Source organism: Ceratotherium simum, chromosome 22 (assembly GCF_057802395.1).
Source record: "Ceratotherium simum simum isolate JZ-2026a chromosome 22, ASM5780239v1, whole genome shotgun sequence".
In the NCBI taxonomy this organism is placed as follows: domain Eukaryota; kingdom Metazoa; phylum Chordata; class Mammalia; order Perissodactyla; family Rhinocerotidae; genus Ceratotherium; species Ceratotherium simum.
Window position 1 is genome coordinate 15,514,346 of NC_141921.1, and position 24,747 is coordinate 15,539,092.

Consider the following 24,747-nt stretch of genomic DNA (forward strand, 5'->3'; position numbering starts at 1 on the left):
TAAGGTACTTAACCTCTCTCACTTTTCAGTTTTATCTGTAAACGAGAGTGGATATTGCCACCTTCCTTGCACAAGTTTGAATAACACAATGTAGTATACAAAGCTCCTTGCATGGTCCTTAGCGCTTTACAGATACCTCCTATGCATTTTCTGGTTTAATACATGTGATCCTCACAACACACCATAACGTAGGTATTTTACGAAGAAGGGAACAGGATCGGGGAAGTCAAGACTTGCCCGAAGTCGCACAGATTGCTAAACGGCAGCACCAATACTGGATCAAGGTTTCACTCCCAGTCAAACGTCTTTTCACGACACCAAAGCTGCTTTCCAAAAGCATGAGCGCTAGAACTAAATTAATTCATGCTATTTATGGAATTCCAGTGTGAAGAAATGCAGAAAACGGCAAAGTCAGTCTAATGCCGTGCTGCCCACTGAAACTGCAACAGAAAGTCAAAACACAGGTTTTGTTAATACCATTATTAGGTCAAAGAATCCGAGAGCCCTCAAGTCAGCGACGTGGATAAAATTTCAGTAAACAAAACAAAGCGACGAAGTTTCTCTAGCCCCTGAGGACAGTGCGGACTGCGGGGAGCAGGTTCAACGGTCCGGCCTTCGGGGCTGGGCCGGTCCAGGGCCCGGCTACGCGGCCCGGCCTCACCCAGACCCAGAGGAGGCCAGGGCCGCGCTGGCCGCCTGATCCTCCCCCTCGGATCTCGGGGCCCAGCGCTGCGCCCGCCCGCCTCTCACCTCCGGCTCCGGGCGCTCCGAGGCCATCACACAGCCCTCCCGCGCCGGCCGGGGCCAGAAAAGACGTTCCACTCGTGACCCCTGACCCGGCTACCGCGCTCCCGACCGGAACCAGAAATGAGTGCGAGGGCCGACTTCTGAGTTTTCTGATTGGTGGACGACGCCCTCTCCGAGTGGCTGGCTGACTTGGAAACCGGAAGAGGAAGTCGCCGCCGCCGCCACTGCCGCCGCAATGCAGGTGAGCCTGGTCGGGGCTCTTGACCGCTATCTGGCTTCGGATAACCGGACCGAGAGTGGGCTGGCTGAGGAGAGAGTGAGGAGTTGGGGCTGAGAGGAGGGAGCAGAGCCCGCAGCTGACGGATGAGGGAACGCGGGATGCGGGGCGACGCTGACTGGAGAGGGAGAGACGCGGATGAGAGATGGGGTGGAGCCCGGCTGGCAGGAGACAGAGATGCGGCGAGGTTGGGAGGGAGGAGGCAGCACTGACTTGCTGGAGTGTGGGAAAGGATCAGGTTGTAATTTGGGAAGGTTGAGATGCAATCCAAGGCAGACGGCTCGGGGAACTGATGGGCTGGCTCAGGCCCCGGCCTAGGCTGTTGGATGGACGCTGTTGGATGCAGACATAACAGGGCATCTGTAATTGGAGGGAAGCCCGAAGAGTGAAAGAATTGTGGGACCGCGGTGGCCGAAAGCTAAGGTAATTATAATCTGAGGCCATGGGCGGAACCAAGGATCAAGGCTCCTGTTCTACACGTTGGCGAGTTTGCAAGACGGTTTTGCATCATTCTTCCCAACCTGTGCCTGATAGTTGTTAAGGATGAGGAAATGAAGTAAAACTGGAGACCATAAACGGGAAGGAAATGCGTCGCAGACCCCCCCCCAGCATTTAAAATTGTTTGTCTAGTGTTTAGGACCATGTGCATTTTTTTGTCTTTCATTTGTCACTTAGTTTCTTGCAGCTGGTAGTGGTGCAAGAAACCAGTCTTAATTTCTTGCACTGGTAGTCTGTCAGTAAACGATTATAGGTTGACAAAGCTTGTGAGAGGGGCACAGGAATATTGGCACAGAGATAAAATGAGTGCAGATTAATTCATCAAGGAGGAGGTTGTAACACCAGATGCTGAGGGCAAATGAAGAGGGGAGAGGTGGTGGTGCAAGGCTGGTATTCAGAGAAACCTTCATGTATAGGCAGATTTCCCAGAGATTGTGTCATTGGCAAGAACAGCCAGGTTCACAAGGCAAGTTCTAGAACAGAGGAAGCTGGAGTACATATGCTGCAGAGATATGCAAAAGATAATAAATCCAAGGCATTAGGTCTCGTGAAAATTTCTCAGTGAGAGAGACTAGTACCTAATACAGAGAAAAACCAGGCATGGATTAGGAGATGATGCAAGAAAGGAATCAGTTGGCAGGAGGAATTGATGTCATGTGAATGGGTTTAAAGGTCTAAGGGTTGATGCTGTCTATAACCCAAATACCAAAGATAGACAAAAACCTGTCTCTTCTATGCCAACAAGATCCTGTGTTACTTGACTGATGTTGCACACTGTCATCCTGGCATTTCAGCCTTCCTCTGTGTGTGTCATACTCACACCCGTCTGGGTAACCAACCTATTCCTATTGGTGCAGAGGGAGGAGAAGCAGCTTGAAGCATCGTTAGATGCACTGCTGAGCCAAGTGGCTGATCTGAAGAACTCACTGGGAGGTTTCATTTACAAGTTGGAGAACGAGTATGACCGGCTGACCTGGTAAGGGTTGCCAGAGCAAGCTGGGGAGGGCTCCATGAGTGGGGAGCCAGGACTCTTGGTGGATAGGACATCTCCAGTGATGTAACCATTTATCAGTTAGCAACTATTTTTTTGTTTGGAAAGAACTGGGTTTCCCAACATATAACAAGTGGAGTTTGGCTTAGGGCCTCCACTGCAAGGAAGTAGAGAGGTGCCCAGTTTGCCAACCCAGGTTCTTTCTAGCTTTTGATTCTCACCCTTTGACTTTTCTAGGAGGAGGTCCTCCCTCAGTGTATCCTCCCACTATAGTAGGAATACAGTATTCATATTGGATTTCTTGGCATAGATGGTGCTGAGTCTTTTAGGTCCACCTACTCGGAGAGTGTGGATCCTATTTCCAGGCTAGAAAGGAGGCTTTTACCCAGTTTCTGAATTTTTAGTGATAACAGTGTAGCCATGGTTCCTATTTTGCCACTGTTCCTCACCCCATTCAAATAATGACCTGCCTTTTTTCTCCATCTATGTCAGAAACTGAAGCGTGTCCCTCTTTCCTAACCACGTAATCCCTGTGAGCCAATCTGGTTCCTGCCCAGCCCAGCCACAGGGCTATGAATCTTTTTGGGGTGAGTCTGGGTATTCCTAGTCTGAAGGACCCCTTTTAGGCTGCTTTACTGGGAACATTCTGACACCCTCTTACCACCACCAGGCCCTCTGTCCTGGACAGCTTTGCCTTGCTCTCTGGACAGTTGAACACTCTGAACAAGGTCTTGAAGCATGAAAAGACACCACTCTTCCGTAACCAGGTCATCATCCCTCTGGTGTTGTCCCCAGACCGAGATGAAGATCTCATGGTAAGAGGAGGAGAAGGGTACAACTTGGGGAATTAAGTTCTTAGATGAGGACTCAGAGCACAGTTGTTGGTTGGTTATTCTAGAAGTTCTGAATGTGGAGTAGTGTGTGACAATAAGAAGCAAGAGCTGCATTTTGGAGGCCTTGCTTTTTGTCCTTCTGGAGTTGGGGGAGCCACTCCCAAATAGTGGTGAATTAACCTGAGGCCTGTGTCACCAAGGCAAAGACCTTTCTCCTCCAACCCCTATCTCTAGCAAAAAGTATGTTCCTTTGTGACTTTGTCTATTTCACTCTTAGATTAAAATGTGGTAGAGAGAGTTTGCCCCCAGGTCTGGTAGAGACAGAGGTGTGAGGAGACAGAAATAAAGGATGGAGTGAGGAGAATAGTGTCCTAGGAAGCTAGATATTATAAGTCTCAGGTTGTGTTTTCCCTGAAAATGCAGTGTTTGCCTGTGGAAGAAACTATATAGCAGGCCAGATTGAATCTTCTTGGAGTGCATAGTAGGATCAATAAAATCTGTGTGTTACAGCGGCAGACTGAAGGACGAGTGCCTGTCTTCAGCCATGAGGTGGTTCCTGACCACCTGAGAACCAAGCCTGACCCTGAGGTTGAAGAGCAAGAGAAGCAACTGACAACAGATGCTGCCCGCATCGGTGCTGATGCAGCTCAGGTTGGACTGAGTCACTGCCCTGCTGCCCCCCACCCGCAAGTCCCATCATGAGAAGCTAGGCATTACCATTCCTGTCTGGTAGGGATGCACAGTTGGTTATACCTAAGTTGCCCCTGGAAGAGCACAAGGAATAAACTTCCCCATGATCATTTTTTGTTTGCCCTAATCTCTGCACAAATTTATGTGTTACAGAAGCAGATCCAGAGCTTGAATAAAATGTGCTCAAACCTTCTGGAGAAAATCAGCAAAGAGGAACGAGAATCAGAGAGTGGAGGTATGCAGGGATTGGTGGCAAAATGGAGAAAGAAAGAAGGATAAGCTCCTTGGAACAGGAGTGGTGGTTTTGTTAGTAGTGAAGCAAGGACATAAGAGTATGCCTCCATTCTGTTAGCCTTTTGTATTTAAGGACAGCCCTGGAGCAGGTGGAGAAAATGAGCAAAATGAGAAGGGAGGGGGCAGGCCCTGTGGCGTAGTGGTTAATTTCGCGCATTCTACTCCAGTGGCCGGGGGTTCGCCGGTTCGGATCTTGGGCGTGGACATACTCACTGCTCATCAAGCCTTGCTGAGGCATCGTCCCACATAGAAGAACTAGAAGGACTTACAACTAGGATATACAACTACGTACTGGGGCTTTGGGGAGGGAAAAAAAAGAGGAAGATTGGCAACAGATGTTAGCTCAGGGCCAATCTTCCTTAAAAAAAAAAAGAAGGTAGAATTCTGAGATAGGTGTGAGGGTCCTCTGGCTCTTCCTCTGTGCTGCCAAGGAGTCTGGATGCTGCTGAAATCAGAACTCCAAGCCCTGGTACTCATTCTGGTCTTCCTGCTGCTTGGTTCCAGGGCCAGAGGGTCAGGGTCCCCACTTACCTTTTTCTTCAGGTCTCCGGCCGAACAAGCAGACCTTTAACCCTGCAGACACCAATGCCTTGGTGGCAGCTGTTGCCTTCGGGAAGGGGCTGTCTAATTGGAGACCGTCAGGCAGCAGTGGTCCTAGCCAACCAGGTCAGCCAGGAGCTGGGACAATCCTTGCAGGAGCCTCAGGCTTACAGCAGGTGCAGATGACAGGAGCTCCAAGCCAGCAGCAGCCAATGCTCAGTGGGGTGCAAATGGCCCAAGCAGGTCAACCAGGTAAGGTGGCAGGGATTGACGTGGTGGCACACCTTGAGCAAGGAAGGGGGAATAAGCTGGAGTATCTGGGCCTCCATTCTCCCCAGAGCTAGAGATTTTCTCCTTTGGACTGTGACCCAGAAAACAATTTTTAGGAGTAAAAATCTCATTTGAGACTCTGTAACAGGCACCAGAGAACAAGGAATAACTTTGAGTAGCAGAGACTGCTCTTGCCTTCCACCCCCATCTCAGACTTCTGTCTCAACTACCCTTCTGTCCCATTTACTCTGGATATTAGGTATGTTGTCAGTGTCTTTTCTTAGAGAAACCAATGGTCAGACTTGAATTAAGACCATTTGGTGGAGGAAGATGGGCACGGATGTTAGTCCAGGGCCAGTCTTCCTCAGCAAAAAAAGTGGAGGATTGGCAGATGTTAGCTCAGGGCTGATCTTCCTCACAAAAAAAAAAAAAAAAGACCATTTGGTAGGTACATTGGGAATTGACAAGCAGGCAAGTTTCCCAGCGCGACTTGTATTCTTTTCTCTGATCCTGTCTCTCCTGCTCAGTTTTAGTAATTATGAGAACAGTCTGGAGGAGTTCAGATGCAAGCAGCTAGAAGAGATGTTTTCTTCCAAGCTGTCTAGGTAAAGGGACAATTAAAATAAGAGAGAACATAGTACTCTTTTACCTTTGACATTAAATGGGCGTCACACAGGTTTAGCTGTCTTTTCCAGGAGACTGCTGGGGTGTGTTCTGACACCTCCCACTATTCCCCTGTGTCACCCCTTTCCTCCTAGACACCTTGAGGGAGAGGTGTATGAAGAACCACACCTCAGATCCTTGCCATCCAGGGTCAGATGCCACAGAGGTTCTGAAATGATAGAGAAGGTGGCAGAAGGGAACCTGAGACCAAATTTCTGCGTTATCATGAAAGTCTTACCATGCATCAGGTGTCTTTCTTCATGTTCCTTTTAGGGAAAATGCCAAGTGGAATAAAAACCAACATCAAGTCGGCTTCAATGCACCCCTACCAGCGGTGAGTGTGGCCAGCAACCTCCACTCCCAGAAGCTTTTTGCAGAGTTGGGCAGTGAAATTGCCTTTTGCCCAACCCTGACCTAGAGGGGTACAATAAAAAGAACATGGGCTTTCAGCAGCAGACCTGTCCCAGCTCCACCGCTGCCTAGCTGTGTGACCTTGGGCAAGTGACCTAATTTTTCTGAGCCTGTTTTCTTGTTTATAAATGGTGATAATACCTACCTCATAGGGTTGTTGTGAGGATTAAAATGAGAAAAAGAATGTAAAACACTTAGCACAGTATATGAAATAATGGGTATTCAATAAATGATAGTTTTTACAGCCACTTCTCCCTACTGCCCTCTTCAGTCCTCTATCTAGAACTTACCCTGATCTGATACCGCCTCATGTCAGTGGTGAGCTGGTGGACACAAGATCATGGACCGCTCAGCTCTGCTTGAATGCCTGTACTTATTTTGTGCTGCCAGAAATGGTGGCAGCCTCTATGTTCTTAGGGCACCCTGTCTCTGCAGGCCCTCCTGCCCAGGTTCCAGTATGGTTATCTCTCCATGCTGAAGGTGACAAGGCTTTTGGGATGGGACAGACTGTCCACTTGCAGCCTAGTGAAGCTTGGGCCTGCTGTACTCTCCATCTTCTGAGAAGCCAGTTCAGCTCTTAACATGGAAAACAGTCACAAAGTCCCCTCTCCTTTACCCACCCCCATACACATGAAGGAAGATGTCGAAGGCCCACTAGTTGGGGGCTTCCTCAGGAAGTGGCTCTACCAGACAAGACTGTGTGAGAAAGGGTTCTTCTTAGCACATGAAAAAGCCCCTTCTTCCCTGGACTCATTTTTCTTATTTTGGAGGGAGGGTGAAATTGCACCTCACACTGTCTTTCATCAAGGTTTGGTTGTCCTTATAATAGTGCCTGTGTCCTGGACTCCAGCCAGGATGGCTTTCCTCTAGTCCACTGAGCCTGTGTGGCTCAGATGAGATCCAGATTGATGGTGGGAGGGGGTAGTCCCCAGTACCTTTGCCTGCTTTTATAAAGCTGAAGAGCAGAGCGAGTTTGAGTCTTCAGCCTAAGCTGCCTTTCTTAGTGCTCCTTTGTGGGCAAGGGCAGGGGTTGAGTCAGCAGAAGTGGACCAAAGGGTTTCTTTGAATAAAGTTATTTGAATTGATGGCCACTGTATCAGGGTTATCTGGCAGCAATTTATGTGAGAGCTGTATAGGGATCAGAGAGTTTCAAGGGTGCTGCAAGGCAATTCTAATTTGTTCTCCATAAAAAGTTTTATTATCTTTGATTATCTTTGATCTAAAAGTCCTGAGAGGTTTGAGAAGGGTCTGCTCATCCCTTCCAGCTGCCTTTTTTCTGTTCTCTTCTGTCACACACACTAGTACTTCAGCATTTGTTCAGTGCCAGGCAGAATTCTGCCAGGCTGTGGCAGCAAAGGACTGGAAAAGTGGTCCCAGATGTCACATCCAGTCCTGTGCCATCAAGACAATAAGTAGTATGCACAAAGCTCACTGACCGTAGCACACAACAGCACAGGGAGTCTTGTCATCAGCTCTGAGGCAATACCAGACCTTTCCCTCACTTCAACAGTCCGGCCTTACTGCTCTCAGCCCACTCAAGTGTTGTTTATCTTCTTATCTCTTCCCTTCCCACTGGAAATGTCAAAGCCAGCTTTCATATTGGATAGAGTTCAAACTGTGTGGAGCATCTTTTGGTGACTGCTGTCCTTTCTTTCACCAAAAGATTCCCTCCTATTGAAAGACACTTCCAGTTGTCGTCCCAGGCTAATACTGACTTCGTTCCCACCATACTATGTGAAATGGATTCCTTGTCCTCCCAGAGTGGAAATGTCCTCTCGCCCCAACAGAAACATAAGCAGGACCTCCCCTACATCTTGTGCCCTTAGGCAAACACTCCTTACTCTGGAGGCACTTGTATCTCTATGTTCTTCACTCTGGGAGCACATGCTCTCATTTCCAACCTTCCAGTCCTCAGGAGTACACAATCCTATGTAGCGTTGCCAACTTTGGGGCCCATACAACCCAGTAAATGCCTCAATGGAGAGTATCTCCCACCCCTAACACCCTCATTCCCTCAAGAGGGAATATATGTGGAGTTTCCTTTGAGGAAGAGGACATGACCTGCTTACTAGTTCAGATTTAGGATTTGCAGAAGATTGCTCTCTTGCTCCACTGTGGTAGTATTCCTCAGTTTCTGACTGCTCTGTTTTACCTGGGGACTGTGCTTTTTCCTACTCTTGGGGCCCCTGGAGAATGAGATTAGGTCACTGTCTCCCGGGTTTATGTCTCAGTAGAGAAAGCAGCAGCAGCAGCGGTGAAACCTCAAGATCTTACTGCAGCACAGAATTCATCCTGCTGAAGGCTGAAGCTTACTGAATCAACGTCAGCATGATGCCCACTGCCTAGGACCTTTCCCTCTCCGGCTCTGCCCTGAGGCTGGGATTCGGTCCTCGTTGAACCTCGCTTTTGCTCATTTTCCCAGTCACCCCATTCTCCTCCCATTCTGGTGTCTGTTGCTGCCCTACCTAGCTATCTGACATCACTTAACCTCGTACTTCCTTGGGAAACAGTCAAGATAGATAGATTATAGCTAAGTGCTCCTTCCAACTCCATAATGGGTCCTGGCATTTGGACTGAGGTGGAGGGGGTGTATTGCCCATCTCTTGTCCTGCTGTCAAAGGGAAGAAGCTGAACGCTGCAGGAATGCCCTAGTACAAGGCTGGTCCCTTTTCCCACCCCCTTCTCACCTCCCCCAGGCAGCTGGGAACAACCTCTCCCTTTGTCTGAACTTCTTGTAGAGAATAATCCTCCTTATGGACAATGTATTCTCTGTGCTCTGTGGACACAGGAGCCGTGTGAGCTGATCCCAGCACCAGGCAGGACGGAGGCTGAATCCTTCCAAACGCCCACCCTGGGTCAACTCCTGATCACTGTCCAGAGAAACTACTAATGGATGTACATTTTCTTTCATCAGTTCCAGATTTGGGGGGATAGCCTGTTGAAGTTTATCAGTGGGCCAGGAGTAGGGCCAGGGGCTGTGTTCCGTTTTTGGTTCAGTCCTGAGGGTTCACTGTACCAACCTATGGAGGCTCGATGTGGCTCAGGCCTGACCGCCTCTAAACACAGGGGCTGACACTTGGAAAATATTTGCCACCCTGCAGACAGGGCTTTCTAACTGGAACAGAAGGCAAACTCTCCAACCTATCTGATAGGGCTGTCGTAGCACCCTATCACTTCAGCATGTGTTTTCTCCCACAGGACAGACTTCCTCTCTTATTTTCTTTAACTTCCCTCTCTTTCTGTTCTTGAGCTCCTGTGTGTCACTGAGGCAGATCTGGGATCTCTATTATGGTCTCTTGCTGAGTTCGCATGCTCTCAAGATGTCACCTACCATTTGGACATGGCAGCTTCCCCAATGCATTATGGACAAGACACCTACTTCCCTGGGCTTCGGTTTTCTCACCAGGTGATCCAGTGATCCTTCCTAGCTTTCAAGTCTCTGGCAATGATTCTCAAGCCTATTTGTCACCAGGCATTTTTTCATTTTCCTCATTGCATGACTATGTTATCTAAAATAGGCCACATTTTTCCTAGATCAGTCCCCAAATCCCTCAGACCCCTACAAACTGTTCCAAAAATTCCGTCTGTCACCTGCAACGTAACATGCCAGCATCCCTTAGACCACTTGCTTAAAATTGTTTTCCAGGTTTCCCTAGTTCTCTTGTGAAAACTCATCAAAAAGGTGGTAAGTTACCAGAGAGATATATGTTTTGTCTGTCAGCAGTCTCCTTCCCACTCTTAGGCATCCTTCTCCTCCCCTGGGCAAGATATATGTAGCAGGGAGACTTCTCCAGCACGAGCAGTAAGTTGTCCTTTCTCCATGTGATGATAACCCTCCCTTCTAAATCTAATCCAAGAGCCCTGGGCTGTCCCCTTCCTACTTTCCCTCTGCCAGTCCACTGCTTTCCCTTGTTCTCACCCTAATTTTCCTAGTTTGTGGTCATTTTGATTCTTCATTTTTTCTTGTCCACACCCCCACGTGTAGACCATCCTTGTTCTTTTTACTAATTTCTCTGGGCTGCACCCTTTACATGGCCCTGGTTGGTGTCCTTTTAGTGTCACTTCCATGTTAATCCTTCTTGACCCCACATCCCCACTCACTGACTCACAGCCACACTCTTGAAATAAAGAGCTTACAGTCACTGTCCCTTTTTCCATACCTCCCATTGACTCTTCAGCCCCGCAGTTGGGCATCTGCTTCCACCATTTCTCTGGAACTGCTCTATCAGAGATCACTGTTGCCCTAATGGCTAAATCCGGAGTTTTTGCAATCCTCATATTCCTTGATCTCCACAGTGTTGAACGGTTCTGACCACTTCCTTTGCTGCCGCTTGGCTCCTGCCTCTCGGACCATTCCTTCTCTGCAGCTGTTGGCCTTCTGTCCCTCTGCTTGCTTCTTGGATGTTGTTATTCCCCAGGACTCTGTCCTTAGCCCTCTTTTCTTCTTCTTCTACCTGCTGTCTCTGTGACCACCACTTTTGGGTACATAACTCAAACTTAAGTTTTGTTTTCAGCCCAGACCTCTTTGCCAAGCTGCAGATGCCTATGGGGCATCCCTGCCTGTATGGTCCACAGGTACCTCAGGTTCTGAACGTCCAAATCTAATCATCCTTCCCTCAAAACCTGTTTCTTTTCTAGTTTCCTGAGTCTGACCTAAGCCAGGTCTGTGGAAGCCATCCTGAACTCTTCTGCCTCTGTGTCCCAGCCTCCTGTACACAGTGAGAAACCAAATCCTGTCAGTTCTGTCTCCCCAATGCCCTGTGTGTAGGCCCTGGGCTTCTCACCCTAAAAGTATTGTTCAGACTCCAGTCTTCAGTCTTGCCCCCTCTGACTCATCTTCCCTGTAGCTGCCAGGTGGATTGTTCTAAACTGCAGGTGTGATCACATTACTCTCTTGATTAAAATGCTTTTGATAGAGCCAGCCCTGATGGCCTAATGGTTACAGTTTGGCATACTCTGCTTCGGGGGCCTGGGTGTTGTTCCCGGGCATGGAACCACACCACCCGTCTGTCAGTAGCCATGCCATGGCAGTGGCTCACACTGAAGAACTAGAAGGACTTAAAACTAGAGTATACAACTATGTACTGGGGCTATGAGGAGCGAAAAAAGAGAGAAAGAGGAAGATTGGCAACAGATGTCAGCTCAGGGCGAATCTTTCCCAGCAAAAAAAAAAAATCCTTTTGATAGTTCCCTCCCCATGTTTCTCAAACCGGGGCAGGGGCAATGTGCCAGGCATGCTGAAAGTCATGGGATAAAATCATCCTGGGACGCCCATTTTACTTGTGTGTAAGTAATTGAAATATAGAATGCAAAATTATTGTGCTTGCATTATTAAGAGAAAATAGCTTCAAAGAATTCCTACTAGTCTGAAGGGCTTCAGACTAAGCCACCAGATTCCCTGGGGATGTTTATTTCTTTTCTTTTTGCCGTTATTTACTTCATTGGAAAAGTTTGAAAAATAGCTCAAATTTTCTGGAAAGGCAAGTAAGATTCTGTGTAATCTAGTCCCCTGACTTCTCCTGACTTATTTTCTATGTTGTCCTGCCACCCATTCTCTTCCCAAGCCATACAAACTGCTTGAAGTTTCCTAAATGTGACAGACTTTGGCCTCCATTCCTTTACTCCCACTATTCCCTCTGCACGGAACACTTTGCCCCGTCCTTCTGTCAGATGAATACTCAAATCATCTTTCAAAATTCAGCTCAATAGTCACTTCTCTGTGAAGCTTTCTGAAAACCCGGTCTGTCCACAATTCAGTGCCACTCCCACCAGGTCAGGTCAATTACCCCCCTTTTATGCTCCACATCTGTACCCCCCTTTTATGCTCCACATCTGTACCTTGTACAAACTTACTCTATCTCCTCCTGCCCTTTATTGTCTCTCAAGTTCAAGCACCCTGAACTGTCAGGGTTTGAATTCTTCTACCTGAGACCTGTGTGATCTTTGGCAGGAAAGGTGTGTGTCTGGCATACTATAGCATCTGGCCCATCACAAACACTATAAATGGTAGCTGTTACTATTGTCATTATCATTATGATTTAGTTGACTTTGGAGAGATAGTATACTGTGGCATTTTGGTTAAAAGAGCAGGTTCTGATGCCAGACTGCCTGGGTTCAAATCCGAGCCATGCCACTTACTAGTTGTGTGGCCTTGAGCAAGTTAATTTGCCTCTCTGTGCCTCAGTTTCCTTATTCCTAGATATGATAATAATAATGGCTATTTCATAGGGTTGCTCTGAAATTTACATAGGTTACTACTTACAAAGTGCTTAAAATAGTGCCTAACAATAGGAGAAGCTCAGTAAACATTAACTATGCTCAAGGTAGTGTCTAGAACTCTGCCATCAGTAATTGTTGCTTAATCAGTGATTAACCAACCTCTCCTGAGCACCTCGTGCAAAGTGGGCACTGGAACATTTTTACATTGGCTTGCCTGATGTGATAAGTCATTTTCGAATCTAGTTTTGTGAATTTTCTTTCTCCCACTTAGTTGTCACCTATACTCTTCCATTAAAGGCCAGTTTGATCTCTTAAATTGTATTATTTGGATTTGAGACCAAATGAGGAGCTCCCTCACCTGAAATGTTTTTTTCATCCCTTCTAAACTGTATCTCTTCCCTGTCCAAACCAGCTAAAGACTCAGTTCCACAGGCTGCCTCCATTCTGTCCCTAAAGGGGGCCTTCACCACTCACAGGTCTCTCTGTGCAGTTGTGATGCATTCTCTCCTCCTTTGTCCATGCTCACTAGGTCTGGGCTCAGGTCTTCGTGGGTAGCTGTGTGTGATTCACTGAGTGTCACAAACCAGAGCTCCATGCTTGCCTCCCTTCCCTTCACACTCACCGTCAGTCCTTGGGCCTTGTTTGGTCATGGCAGCTCCACCGTTCTTGCCACTAACGTCAGTACTCTCAGCTGTAGCCAATACCTGGGGTCAGGCGCTGTCTCCACCTCCATGGCTTACATATGTTCGGCCCTCCTTTTTCCTGCTCCAACCCCCTTGTTCACCTAGTGAACAAATCATCCTTCCAGTGTCACCTACTCCTGTAAAGCCTTTACCACCTCCTCCCCTGTAGACTTGACCACTCTTACATTATACCTCACCTGGACACTTATTCATTGAGTGATCTTAGGCAAGTTACTTCACTTCCAAGAACCTCCGTTTCCACCTTTGTAAAATGAGATTATAACACCGACCTGAAAAGGGTCCCTTCAACTGAGCATATTTAAAATTAAACTTAAACCTTTAAGTAGCTCTTAATATTCTACAGGATAAAGTCCAAGCTTCTTAGAATGGCATACAAGGCCCTTCAGGCATATAGTCAGCCCTCAAATGCTAACTACTGTTCTTCCTCTTCTCTCTCCTGAGCAATCTCTTTTATATCACATGGTATATTAGACTGTTTTGACTGCAACACATTACAATTAAACCAGCTTAACCAAAATTAAAAAAGGGGGACCCAAATGCGGATGCGGCATTGAAGGGTGACTGGCTCTAGGCGGGCTCGGGGGCTCCAGTGTTGTCTGGGCTCTCTGTCTCTGCATTTGTCCACTCTGCAGCAGTATAGCCTGTGTTGTGGAAGAACTCTGGATGTTCTTGCTTGGATTCTGTGCCATTAGGAGCTTGGATTGGGGGAAGTTGGAAGAACACCGTGATTAATGGGCCAATGGAGTGGGGCAGGAATTCCTTAATGGAAATGAAAGCAGGGGGATGGGAAAGTGTCTGAAGACACTAAAACTGGAGCTACCACAGTCCACTTCATGTGGTGTCGTCTCTCTACAGAGAATCCTCCCATTTTTTCCTCGAACCCCATCCTTTCTCCTAAACTTACAGTACTGTGTTTCAGATTGCCTGGGGAATGTGCCATCTTACCTCAAACTCAGGATGTCCCAAACTGCATTTGTTTCCTCCATCCTGCTCCACCGAATTAGCCAGCCTGACAACCTTGCTGTCAATTCTCGGTCCTCTCTGCTCTCTCCCCTTTTCTTCCTTCTCACTCCTGTTGCTTTAGGTCAGGCCTTCACTGTGTCACACCTGTGCCCCTGAACTGGCCTCCCTGCCTCTGCTTTTCTCTTAATAATGTGCCTCACTGTCCCAGGTTTTTCGTGATAAAGAACAATGGGTATCATACCAACCCCTTTTTTAAACATCTTCAGGGCCACCCCAATACAAACAAACCTCCTCATTCTTTCATTCAAAACACTTCATGACTTGGGGCCAACCTACTCTTTAACCTTCTAGCATATGAACGTCATTCACCGTATCCTTTCGCCAAACAGAATCACTTGCAATTCCCTACACCTGTCCTCTGCTTTCCTACGTCCATCCTTTTGTCCACACTTTTTCCTCAGCCTGGAACACCTGTGTTGCTTCCACCTTACTTGCTGTGTGACTTGGAGAAAATCCTTCACCCTTTCTGATTCCATTCTTTTCCTCTGTTAAGTGGTGATAATAGTACTTACCTTACAGGACTGAACCATAAGAGCGTATGGAAAGCAACTGGCACCAGGCTTGCTAGAAAGAATATTGAAGAGTAAGCTAAGTTTCCTCTTTTCCCCTTTTGGCCCTTCTCACGCATCTTCCAGATCTTGCTAATAACTCTCCTCCATCTTGACAACCTCCCCTCGTTTGTCCTCTAACCAAAAGCCTCCCCTTTTCCCTCTCCAGAGCTCTTCCTGTAGGTTCTATCACACCCTCTCCCCCTACCTGAGTTTCTTTGGTTCAGTTCACCGAACACTGAATGATATCCATAGTATTGGCATTGGCTGCCCATGGACGGATCAGACTCTGTCCCTGACCTCTCAGGGGTCTAGGAAAACCCCCCCAATTCTGGGTGATATGGTGAGTGTTTGCATGCCGTCTCTCGCTTCTGCCAGCTGGATGTTTTTCCCACCCCAGTTTCTTCAGCCAAGGTCCCAGCCTTAGGCAGAGGACACTAGCTACCTGGCTAAGGCCCAGGGACATGCCAAATGATTAACTGACAAACCCTTCACCCTCATCCTCACTCCGCTCTCCTCACGGACTCATCCCTCCCCTCAACTCCTCTGTGTGGGTGCTGTGTAGAAAGTACCCTTTGTCCTTTACGGGATGGGGAAGGGAGAAGCTTGACACAGCCCCCAGGAGGCTGCTTCCATCTCTACCTGCCACTCTGTTGTTCCTCAGCCGGGACCCTCAGTTCTATCATCCTTAGCTGATTCCGCCACGTCTCCCATACTCAGTTCCCTCTGCTGTTCTGCCTGCTCACTCACCCACCCACTCACACACATACAGGCATACCTTTTCCCATTTTTTCCTCATTGTCATTTCTGCTTCTTTGATCCCATTTCCCTTTAATTTGCCTGCTGAAACATGTAAAGCCTCAAATAATCGTGGCAATAGAGTTGTTGGATGACAACCTATAGAGTTGTTGGATGACAACTCTGACACCACCTACAGATGGTGGTTTTCAGAGTGAACCTTTGGAGAAAGTAAATCAGGGGTTTATCTTCTGGGGAAAGGGGATGGAGAAGGGCCCCTTGGAGAGCACTGAGTGAGGAGTGAGTCAGGCAGGGTGGGATCCAGGGGAAGTTGTCACCTCACTTCCCGTTAGTCAGGCAGGCTCCATGAAGGAGGGGGAATTTTGGCTGTTGGAGTGGGTAGTCTTTCCCGGCCACACCTGGCCTTCATCCTTATCAAGACTGTGAGTTCCTGAACCCCTTCAGTTTCTCCACTTTATCAGCCTGCCCCAGGTGTAGGTAGCCTTCACTGAACCCTCTTCCCTCCAAGGCCTTCCACCTAGCTTCACTTAAGGTCCCAAACGGTCCCATTTCCTCCCAGTCCACTGACAAACTTACCGTTCTTTTCTGTACATTTCAATCTGTGAGGTGTTCTCCCTAAGGCTAATCCTCCATGTCAAAGGCTAATCCCTCCATGTGTATGCTGAATCCCGTTGTCTCCTTCCACACAGCACAGAAACATGCTCAGGCCTCTTCCCATTAAAACCAACCATTAGAATCAATCTGGAGGTGAGAGCTAGGCACTGATATTTTAAAAGCTCCACAGGTGATTCTTGTGTTACAGCCAGGGATGAAAAAGATAAATGGAATAAAATCCAAACTTCTTACCATGGCGTAGAGGGCTCTTCATAAACTGAATCTTGCCTATTGTTGGATGTTTCTCCCTTACCCATATGCTGTCTGAGCTGGAGCCACACCAAACTACCTAGAGTTCCCACATTTCTTGCTTGTATGCCTTTATACACATGCTTCCCTCTGCCTAGAATGCATTTCCCTGCCTTCTAGAAAGTGTCCTTTAAGGGTCAGCTTGGGTGTTATTTCTGTGTTCTTATTCTGTGTTAGTTCTTATTTCAAGAACTAACCCCCACCCTGGGGAAAGGTACCCCGTCAGTGCTTTCATAACCCTCTGAGTTTATCTCTATGGTAATACTCATCACATGCTACTATAATTGTTAATTTATATGTCTGTCTTCTCCTCTAGACTATGAGTATTTTGCAGGAACCCCAGGGCCATGGAGATGCCACTTGGTGGGACTTGGGGCTAGGTGGTCCATGTCAGACATTTGAAGACGCTTTCCCCCAGGACTGGGACAAGAATGGAACGAAGTGAGTCTTTGGGCATGATCATTCCTGTAGTCAGTAAACGTTTGTTGAGGACTTGCTATGGTCATTTGCCAGTGTGTTCCAGGTGAATATGTAGTTGAAGTTCCTGATCTCTACTGTGTCTGAACTCTGGGACTGTTTCATCATCTATAATAGTCTGCTTTGTTCAGCTCTTGTTCGTCTCTGGAAGTACACTTAATCCAAAACCCCTGGTAGTGCTCTCAGAACAGTGCTTTGCACACAGTAAGCATTTAGGAAATATTTGTTAAATGAATGCTCATGAATCTACATACAAGTATATACCTTCTTGATATATGGATTGCTTCCCACCTGGTCTGTGAAATGTTGAGATAGAAACAGTGCTAAGTACTTTATGTGGGTTATCTCCTTTAGTCTTCACAACAATTTATGAGATAGGTACTGTTGTTGTTCCCATTTTATAGAGATTACATAAGGTCACACAGGTACTAACTAGAAGATGTAAACTCAGGCCTTTGGAGTCAGGTGTGACCCAAAGTTGCTCAAGTATATCTGGAACACATTAGGCTTTCAATAAATATTTATTGCCTCAATGGATACTGCCACCCCAAGTGAAGCAGAAAGGCTTTTGAATCCTTACTGTCCTCCCCACTTGACTCTGCGTCCCTTGACCTCTCTTCCCTTTCTCACATTGTCTCCTTCACTCTAATATTCACTCAACACACATTATGGGGGGTCAAATGAGCCAGACAATGGGCCAGATGCTAGAGACAGACAACTAAAACATGGCTGCCGCTGAGAGGAACTTATAATGAGGGGGGTTACAGATAATTGCATGGCAGTAAGACTGTGGGAGCGAGGGGAGGGAGAGATTTACTGCCTGGGAGAGCTGGTACCTTGTGTTGAGCCAGGGGACAAGGCTTGGAAGGGTGTGGGTATGAAAGATGCTGAGTTCTTGGGGAACAGTTAAAGCATAGGATGTGGCCCAGGAGGATAGAACAGGTAGAACGGGAGGCTGAGGGCCAGATCAGGTAGGCCTTAGTGTACAGTGCTAAGAAGTTGGAGCTTTTTTTTTTTTAATTTTTAATTTATTTATTTATTCCCCCAAAGCCCCAGTAGATAGTTGTATGTCATAGTTGCACAGCCTTCTAGTTGCTGTATGTGAGACGCGGCCATGAGGCCGGAGAAGCAGTGCGTCGGTGCGCGCCCGGGATCCGAACCCGGGCCGCCAGCAGCAGAGCGCACGCACTTAACCGCTAAGCCATGGGTCCGGCCCTGGAGCCTTTTGAATAGTTGAGTTCTTTTGCCATTTCCTTTCAAGGGCAGGTACTAATGGGCTGGATCTAGCTGCACTTTGGCTCTGACCTCTTACCGCTAAGACTCAGCTTCCGCATAGCTACATCCCACCATTTATGAACATATTACTTCTCCCAGATGACCGCCTCTTGTGAACCCTAATTCTGTCCCCATTTACCCCATCCAATCCTATAAGCAGTTATTGGATCATTATATGCAAAGCACTGTTCCAGGAGCGGCTGGAGATACAGATTTCATTTCTCTAAAACTTTGTCCTCACCCCGAGTAGTTCCATTTAGTTGGTGAGTGTGTGGAGTGGGAAGGGGAGAGTGCAGGAAGCCAGGTAGACAGCTAAGTACATATCGAGAGTCCGACTGCCTCAGGGAAATTTCCAGTGTCGGCCTTTCCAATCCCATCAGTTTCCAAACCTTCTTAGGTCAGACTGTTATCTCTCATTTGAATCTCCCTCCAATACCCTCATCACACTGGCTGCCAGAGTGAAGTGATTCAGCTGGACAGTAAACCCCACGCAGGGGCAGCGTCTGCCTTCTTCACTGATGTGTCACCAGCACTTAACACAGGCTTACACATGGTAGGTTGTCAATAAGTATTTGATAATACAAGCCTGATTGTAGCCTTCTCAAAAACCTTCACTGTTTCTCCTCTGCTTCCAGAATAAAATCAAACTGCCCTATTTGGCCTTCAAGACCTGCTCCTTTGAGCCACAGCCAGCTTCACTTCCTCTTTTTCCCTTTCCCTGCCTTGAAGTCCAGTTTACCCTGGTGCTTCATGCAGTGTTCCTGCCCCAGGCGACTTGTATTCTCCCACCTCCATTCCACGAAATCGTCTCAGCAGCTCCTAATGCTAGGGCTCATCCAGTTTATAGGCTTGTAGAGAGGGCTTCCATGCCCTGCTCCCTGCACCTGAGACCTCCGTGCTACCCGAAGTCCGCCCTTAGCACACACATACTGCCTCTTGCCCACCCCTCCGGTCTCACCCTCCTGAGAGGGAGCTCTTTGAAGGAAGGGCTGAGCCCTGGATTTTCCCAGGGTCCTAAACTGGGTGGGCCTGCCACAAACAGAAGATGTGTTGGTGGTGTTGGTTGGTGGATTAAGCACCAGAGGGCCCAGAATGAGGCCATTCAGGGGCTGAATGTCAGACAGGGCCAGGGCCACGGCCAGGCTGCGGCGACCTGACAGAGGCGGGCTGAGAGATGCCGAGGGAAGGGGTGGGGAGTCAAGACTGGGCGTGCTTCCTGCCCTGTGATCTGGCGGCCCGCCCTGCTCCCGCCCCTCCAGCCGAGCTGAGTCCGGGCTGGACGGCCCCTCCTGCCTCAGCGGCTGCCCAATCAGCAGGCGCCCCCCACCCGGACCGCCCCCTCCTCCTCTGGTGACAGAAAGTCGGCCCAGCAGATGAGGAAGTGGCAGGCAGGCTGGCCCCGGGGACTTGTCTCTGGCCCTGCTCCCTCCGAGCCCTCCACTACTGCCTGCCTGGCCCCCCACTGGTGAGTCTGGACCTTCCATGGCGGGCTCTCCACGTGCCTGGGCCCCCTGCCTGCCTGGCCTGGCCCTGCCCTGCCCTGCCCAGGCTGTGGGCGAGGCTGTTCCTGGGGAGAGGGTGGGAGGTCCCAGCTCTCTGGGGCTGGCCCTCTCCAGCAGCCTCCCTCCCGGCGCTAGCCCCCATTTGCTTAAACCTAGGCCTTCCTCCACCACCTCCTGGTCTTAACCCCTCTCTACCTCTTACCCCCTCCTCCCCTTGGTGCCCTTCTCTTCCCTCCTCCCGTCCCCTCCCCCTTCCTTTGCCTGTCTCCTTTTCCCTTCCATCCATCTTAAAGGAAGAAAGGACCGGACTGAGTTCCCTACCGGGGACACACCCAGATTCTCCTCAAGCTTGGGGAGAGGTCCTTTCCAAAAGCCTTGAGCCACTCCTGACCTCCAGGGTGCATGCGTGTGTGGAGTGTGGGGGAGAGGAGGGTGAACTTGGGGGTGGTGGTTGAGAGAGAGCTGGAGAGATAACAAGCTGGCAAACTCACGTGGGTCAGGGAGGAACCGTGTGTTAGAGCACATGCCTACACCGGGTAGGCCCTACTGCAGAATAGGCAGCCGACAAAAATCTGGTTGTGAATGAATGAATGATGATTGTCATCCGTGGAGAGATCTGTATGCATGACAGGGAGCAGGTGTGTGTGATTTTCTGTTCATTCACCTCTAAGTGGGCTGTGTGAGTTTATGTATGTGACCACATTTATCTGTGACTCACATATGTGTGAGTAAGTCTGTGTGTGGAGCTGAGCGTGTGAGCATAAGGATTTTACACATGGTGATGCAGGACCTGTAAAGGAGGCTGTGTGAGGGTTTTGGGTGTGTTTGCTGGTGTGAATGTAGTTAGGAGCAGGTCTGAGCGTTAGAAACTATGCATGTCAAAGTCCATGGAGGCTTGTTTGGGTGGTGTGTCAGAGGAGGGCAGTTGTTGCCAGCAGGAGGTCTGTGGGCTCTGTGTGTACATCTATGTGCTAGCCATTGGTGAGTTTGTCGTTGGGGTGTGGGGACCTATGTCAGAGGCAGGTGTGTGTGTGTCTGGGAGGACTTGGGGCCTGACCATGGTGGGGCAGTTGTGGGTTGCCAGTGGAGGTCGGGGGAGCATCTGTGAGACGTGTGCCCAGGGAGTGTGTGAGGGGCGCGAGCGCAGCCTCGGGGGTTGAGTCAGAAGGTGTGTTCTTCACTTAGTACCTGCACAGGTTGTTCTCTGATAGAGGGAACCAGCAGACTAGAGTGCAGGCAGCTTGCAGAGCATCTGCTGCCCCGGCTGCTTGGAGAATGCCTTGTCCCCCTGGGACTGTCTCAGAGTCCCAGGCTCTCCTTGGTCTGGGCCAAGGCTTTGTGTCCCTGGGAGCCCTCCCCCGACATTCCTTCAGGCTCTAAAGGGGAGAGGGCCTAGCTCATTAGGACCCCTCCCTGAGGGAGGGGAAGATTCCTGAGACCTCTCGCACTCCCCACCGCCTCACATGCCACTGCCTTCCCTGCCCCTCCCTGGGAGCTTCAGAAGGGTGATTATACCCATTCTGAAGTAGGACAGACTGAGAATTGATGGCTAGTTTAGGAGAGCATGCTGTGTGTGGGTTTTCAGCAGTTCTCTTTGGGCCAAGGCTAGGCCTGGGGCTGGAGCCCCCGGGAGGTTTCTGGCTCAAACCCTAACCTTATTTAGCTCACCTGGCTGGTCCAGGGTGGGTGGGTGGTGAGTCCTGGGCTTTCCTTGGCTTTCTCAATCCTGGTGGGTCCTGCTTCTCCAGGCACTGACCTGTGGCCTAGACCCACCCTCCACCCCATGCGCAGTGCAGCAGGGGCGGGCAGAGGGCGGGGCTGCTGCCAGATCTAGTCAGACAGGTGGAGCCGCCAGGGCAGGAGTCTCAAAGAGCCAGGCTCCTCAAGAGGAAGGGCGAGGCGAGAGCTCTGGAGAGGAGAGGAGACAGGAGAGGCTAAGAGAGGCTGGAGGTGAGAGGCCAGGAGGGCAGGGGAGAGCCCTAGGGAGTGTCCCAGCAGGGGAGAGGAGGAAGAGACAGGAGGAACCAGGAGGTGAGAGTCCCTGCAGGGGAGAAGAGGGACGCTGGGAAGATGAGAGTCCTGGAAGAGATAGAAGGGACTGGGAGGTGAGATGAGCATCTGAAAGGGGGCGGCAGAGGTTGAAGGGGAGGATCCCTGGAGAGAAGAAAGACCCAGAGCTGGAGAGGTGAGAGACTTTGGCGAAGAAGAGAGAAGCAGTTCATTCTGGGGATAGAAGGGACTGGGAGGTGAGATGAGCATCTTGAAAGGGGACGGCAGAGGTTGAAGGGGAGGATCCCTGGAGAGAAGAAAGACCCAGAGCTGGAGAGGTGAGAGACTTTGGCGAGGAAGAGAGAAGCAGTTCATTCTGGGGATGAGTTCCCTATTGGTGAGAGGTAAGACTCTCCGGAAAGAGACCAGAACTTGAGTGTTCTCTTGTGGAGGAAGAGGGGAGGGGAGGTCAGGAAGTAGAATCCTCTGGAGAGGAGCAGAGAGTGAGGAGAGGAAAGTAAGGTGTGGAGAGGAAGGGCGTAAGAGCCCTTCCCAGGCAAGCAGGATGCGTGGAAAGCTGATGCCCCTGCCAAACTGCCTCCTCCTACCCCTAGTCCCCAGCAATTCCTTCCTCTCACTGTTCTGTCCTTTCTGCAATGAGGCATCAGGAGTTGTCTGTCTGGTCTGTGTCCTGTCTGTGGCTCAGGGGTGGGATGGGGGAGGTGCAGTTGGCCCCGTCTGACACCCACCCTCCATACTTCACCAGAGTCCTTAGCCAGGATGGAGGCTGTTGTGACCTTGTACCAGGAGATGATGAAGTGTGCAGGTAAGATGCTGTCCACCAGCCCTTCCTCCCTCCTGCCCTGAGATCCCTGGATCTGGGGCTGTCTCCTAATAGAGGGTCCGTATGAACCCCTTGACCCTTTGTGACCTGACCTCATATCTGTACACCTGGTGGGGACCGTTTTTACCCTATGACCTTTCTGACCCTTATTCACAGATCCCCGGATCCAGGATTACCCTCTAATGGGGTCTCCCCTGCTAATGACCTCCATCCTCCTGACCTACGTGTACTTCGTTCTCTCACTTGGACCTCGAATCATGGCCAATCGGAAGCCCTTCCAGCTCCGCAGCTTCATGATTGTCTACAACTTCTCACTGGTGGCCCTCTCCCTCTACATCGTCTATGAGGTGTGCCCCTGGCATGCCTAGGCTTTCATTCTTGCCAGCAGGATAAGAGGAGGGCCTTAGGGCCAGAGCATGGCATCTTCTTTACAGAGTGGCTCAGATCCATGTCTTCAGCTAGAAAACGGGAGGGACTGGGGGGAGGGAGGGTACTCTGGTGGTCTAATCCACACGCCTTCCTAGTTCCTGATGTCTGGCTGGCTGAGTACCTACACCTGGCGCTGTGACCCTGTAGACTATTCCAACAACCCAGAGGCACTGAGGGTAAGTAGGCGCGGGGGCTGGGTCATAAGCAACCTGGGGATAGGAGCAGTTTGGGTGTGACCTGTGCTCATGAGCCAGTTTAGGGAGGCTCTTGGAGTAGTGTGTGGGTCCTAAGGCTGCCCCGGCTTCTTGCAGATGGTTCGGGTGGCCTGGCTCTTCCTCTTCTCCAAGTTCATTGAGCTGATGGACACGGTGAGTAGTTATATGTGAGAACTTGTGGGGAGAAAGGAGAGACCCTGGCTCTGAACCCCCTTCCCCCAACTCTTCTCTCAGGTGATCTTTATTCTCCGGAAAAAAGATGGACAGGTGACCTTCCTACATGTCTTCCACCACTCGGTGCTTCCCTGGAGCTGGTGGTGGGGGGTCAAAATTGCCCCAGGTGAGTGGTGAAGGCCACTGGGGAAAGAGGGGCAGGCACTGGGGACCAGAGGCTCAACTCTCCTGACCCTGTTCATTGTCCACTCACAGGAGGAATGGGCTCTTTCCACGCCATGATAAACTCCTCTGTGCATGTCATCATGTACCTGTACTATGGATTGTCTGCCATCGGCCCTGTGGCTCAGCCCTACCTTTGGTGGAAGAAACATATGACAGCCATCCAGCTGGTGAGGAGCCTGGGCCTGGCCTATAACAATTCCCCCAGCGTTCTTAGTCTGGATCCTAGCTTTAGTCAGCCTACCTCACCTTTGACCCCATCCCTCCCCACTCAACGTCAGTCTCTTTCTCTACATCCTCTCCCCGTCCAGTCCTCTCACTGTTCCCTCTGACCCTTGCCTTTCTCTATCCTAGATCCAGTTTGTCCTGGTCTCACTGCACATCTCCCAGTACTACTTCATGCCCAGCTGTAACTACCAGTACCCAGTCATCATCCACCTCATCTGGATGTATGGCACCATCTTCTTCGTGCTATTCTCCAATTTCTGGTATCACTCTTACACCAAAGGCAAGCGGCTGCCACGTGCACTTCAGCAAAATGGAGTTCCAGGTACCGCCAAGGTCAAGGCCAACTGAGCAACATGGCCTAGCTAGGCGCCCACCTAAGTGCCTCAGGACTGCACCTTGGGCAGCATCCGTCAGTGTCCTCCCCACCTACACCTGTGACCAGGGCTTATGTGGTCAGGACTGAGCAGGGGACAGGCCCTCCCCTCCCCACAGCTGGTACACAGGGACCACTGCTTCCGTTCCTCACCCACTCCTCCCGGCCAGCCCCAGGGACGTGGCCTCATTGCCCTCTGCCATTCCAGAGCTGGGGGCCAAAAGGGCTGGACACTTACTTCCCCCTCCCTGCCTTAAACTTGGGAGAGGAGCACTCAGGGCTGGCCCCGACCAGGGTCTTGTGGCCTTTTTCCTCACACTAAAGAGGTCAGCAATAATCTGTCACTGTGGACTCAGGCTCCCTCCTTCTCCACCCACACTGAAGCAGAAGCTTCTTGGCCAAAGGTCAGGGTGGGTGAGGGGCCTGGGGAATACAGCCTGTGGAGGCTGCTCACTCACTTATGTCTTCATTAAAAGTGACAGGAAAACACCACGGCTCTGTGTGTTCGTGTGTGAATGGAGGAGGTGGGGTACAAGGCCTGCTAGCCCTGTCTACAAATGGGAGGGGTGATTGAGGCTCCCACAGGATGGACATTTCTAGCTCTCTGATCACAGCAGGGAGGAGCCCCTGGGAAGGCTGCTGGGATTGA

The 24,747-nt window shown here is 49.9% G+C and overlaps 3 protein-coding genes across 17 annotated transcripts in view; 2 read left to right on the forward strand and 1 right to left on the reverse strand.

Moving 5' to 3' along the window:
• The window catches only part of SZT2 (SZT2 subunit of KICSTOR complex), a 56,490-nt gene extending 51,485 nt beyond the window's left edge, over positions 1–5,005 (reverse strand). For 5 of the 6 annotated variants that reach the window (XM_087446108.1, XM_087446111.1, XM_087446112.1 and 2 more), the window contains exons 1-2: positions 4,862–5,005; positions 751–1,052 (exon numbers count right to left, since the gene is read on the reverse strand). In XM_087446108.1, coding sequence (XP_087302234.1) covers positions 751–777 — 27 coding nt within the window. In that variant the 5' untranslated portion in view covers positions 778–1,052; positions 4,862–5,005. Of the gene's footprint in view, positions 1–477; positions 1,053–4,861 lie in introns of all 6 variants that reach the window. The other variant, XM_087446109.1, reaches the window with a different exon arrangement.
• On the forward strand, positions 933–16,805 carry MED8 (mediator complex subunit 8). 5 transcript variants are annotated; one of them, XM_087446120.1, is made up of 8 exons: positions 933–988; positions 2,380–2,498; positions 3,184–3,328; positions 3,857–3,997; positions 4,190–4,271; positions 4,874–5,122; positions 6,077–6,137; positions 8,446–8,981. In XM_087446120.1, the coding sequence occupies exons 1-8, from the start codon at positions 983–985 to the stop codon at positions 8,528–8,530; spliced, it is 888 nt and encodes a 295-aa protein (XP_087302246.1). In that variant the 5' UTR covers positions 933–982; the 3' UTR covers positions 8,531–8,981. The 5 variants fall into 5 exon arrangements, with proteins under 5 accessions (XP_087302246.1, XP_087302247.1, XP_087302249.1 ...); XM_087446121.1 differs by having other exon boundaries at positions 8,449–8,981; XM_087446123.1 differs by lacking the exon at positions 8,446–8,981 and adding an exon at positions 16,687–16,805 and having other exon boundaries at positions 934–988.
• On the forward strand, positions 16,694–24,587 carry ELOVL1 (ELOVL fatty acid elongase 1). Of its 6 annotated transcripts, none has more exons than XM_014796465.2 (8): positions 16,694–16,811; positions 22,380–22,439; positions 22,614–22,804; positions 22,982–23,062; positions 23,198–23,254; positions 23,336–23,441; positions 23,531–23,667; positions 23,852–24,587. In XM_014796465.2, the coding sequence occupies exons 1-8, from the start codon at positions 16,802–16,804 to the stop codon at positions 24,071–24,073; spliced, it is 864 nt and encodes a 287-aa protein (XP_014651951.1). In that variant the 5' UTR covers positions 16,694–16,801; the 3' UTR covers positions 24,074–24,587. The 6 variants fall into 6 exon arrangements, with proteins under 6 accessions (XP_014651951.1, XP_087302245.1, XP_004442023.1 ...); XM_087446119.1 differs by lacking the exon at positions 16,694–16,811 and adding an exon at positions 19,425–19,580 and having other exon boundaries at positions 22,374–22,439; XM_004441966.3 differs by lacking the exon at positions 16,694–16,811 and adding an exon at positions 19,500–19,587.
• The last annotated feature ends 160 nt before the right edge of the window (positions 24,588–24,747 follow it).

What these genes read in the sequence shown, in the direction of transcription:
- MED8 (XM_087446120.1), top strand. An exon ending in ACCGAGATGAAGATCTCATG is followed by an intron (nt 3,329 to 3,856) that starts GTAAGAGGAGGA and finishes TGTGTGTTACAG; the next exon opens with CGGCAGACTGAAGGACGAGT. An exon ending in ACGAGAATCAGAGAGTGGAG is followed by an intron (nt 4,272 to 4,873) that starts GTATGCAGGGAT and finishes CTTTTTCTTCAG; the next exon opens with GTCTCCGGCCGAACAAGCAG.
- ELOVL1 (XM_087446116.1), top strand. Translation starts at nt 20,500, where the DNA reads ATGTCAAAGTCCATGGAGGCTTGTTTGGGTGGTGTGTCAGAGGAGGGC. An exon ending in CATCTATGTGCTAGCCATTG is followed by an intron (nt 20,606 to 22,379) that starts GTGAGTTTGTCG and finishes ATACTTCACCAG; the next exon opens with AGTCCTTAGCCAGGATGGAG. An exon ending in GGGGGTCAAAATTGCCCCAG is followed by an intron (nt 23,442 to 23,530) that starts GTGAGTGGTGAA and finishes GTCCACTCACAG; the next exon opens with GAGGAATGGGCTCTTTCCAC.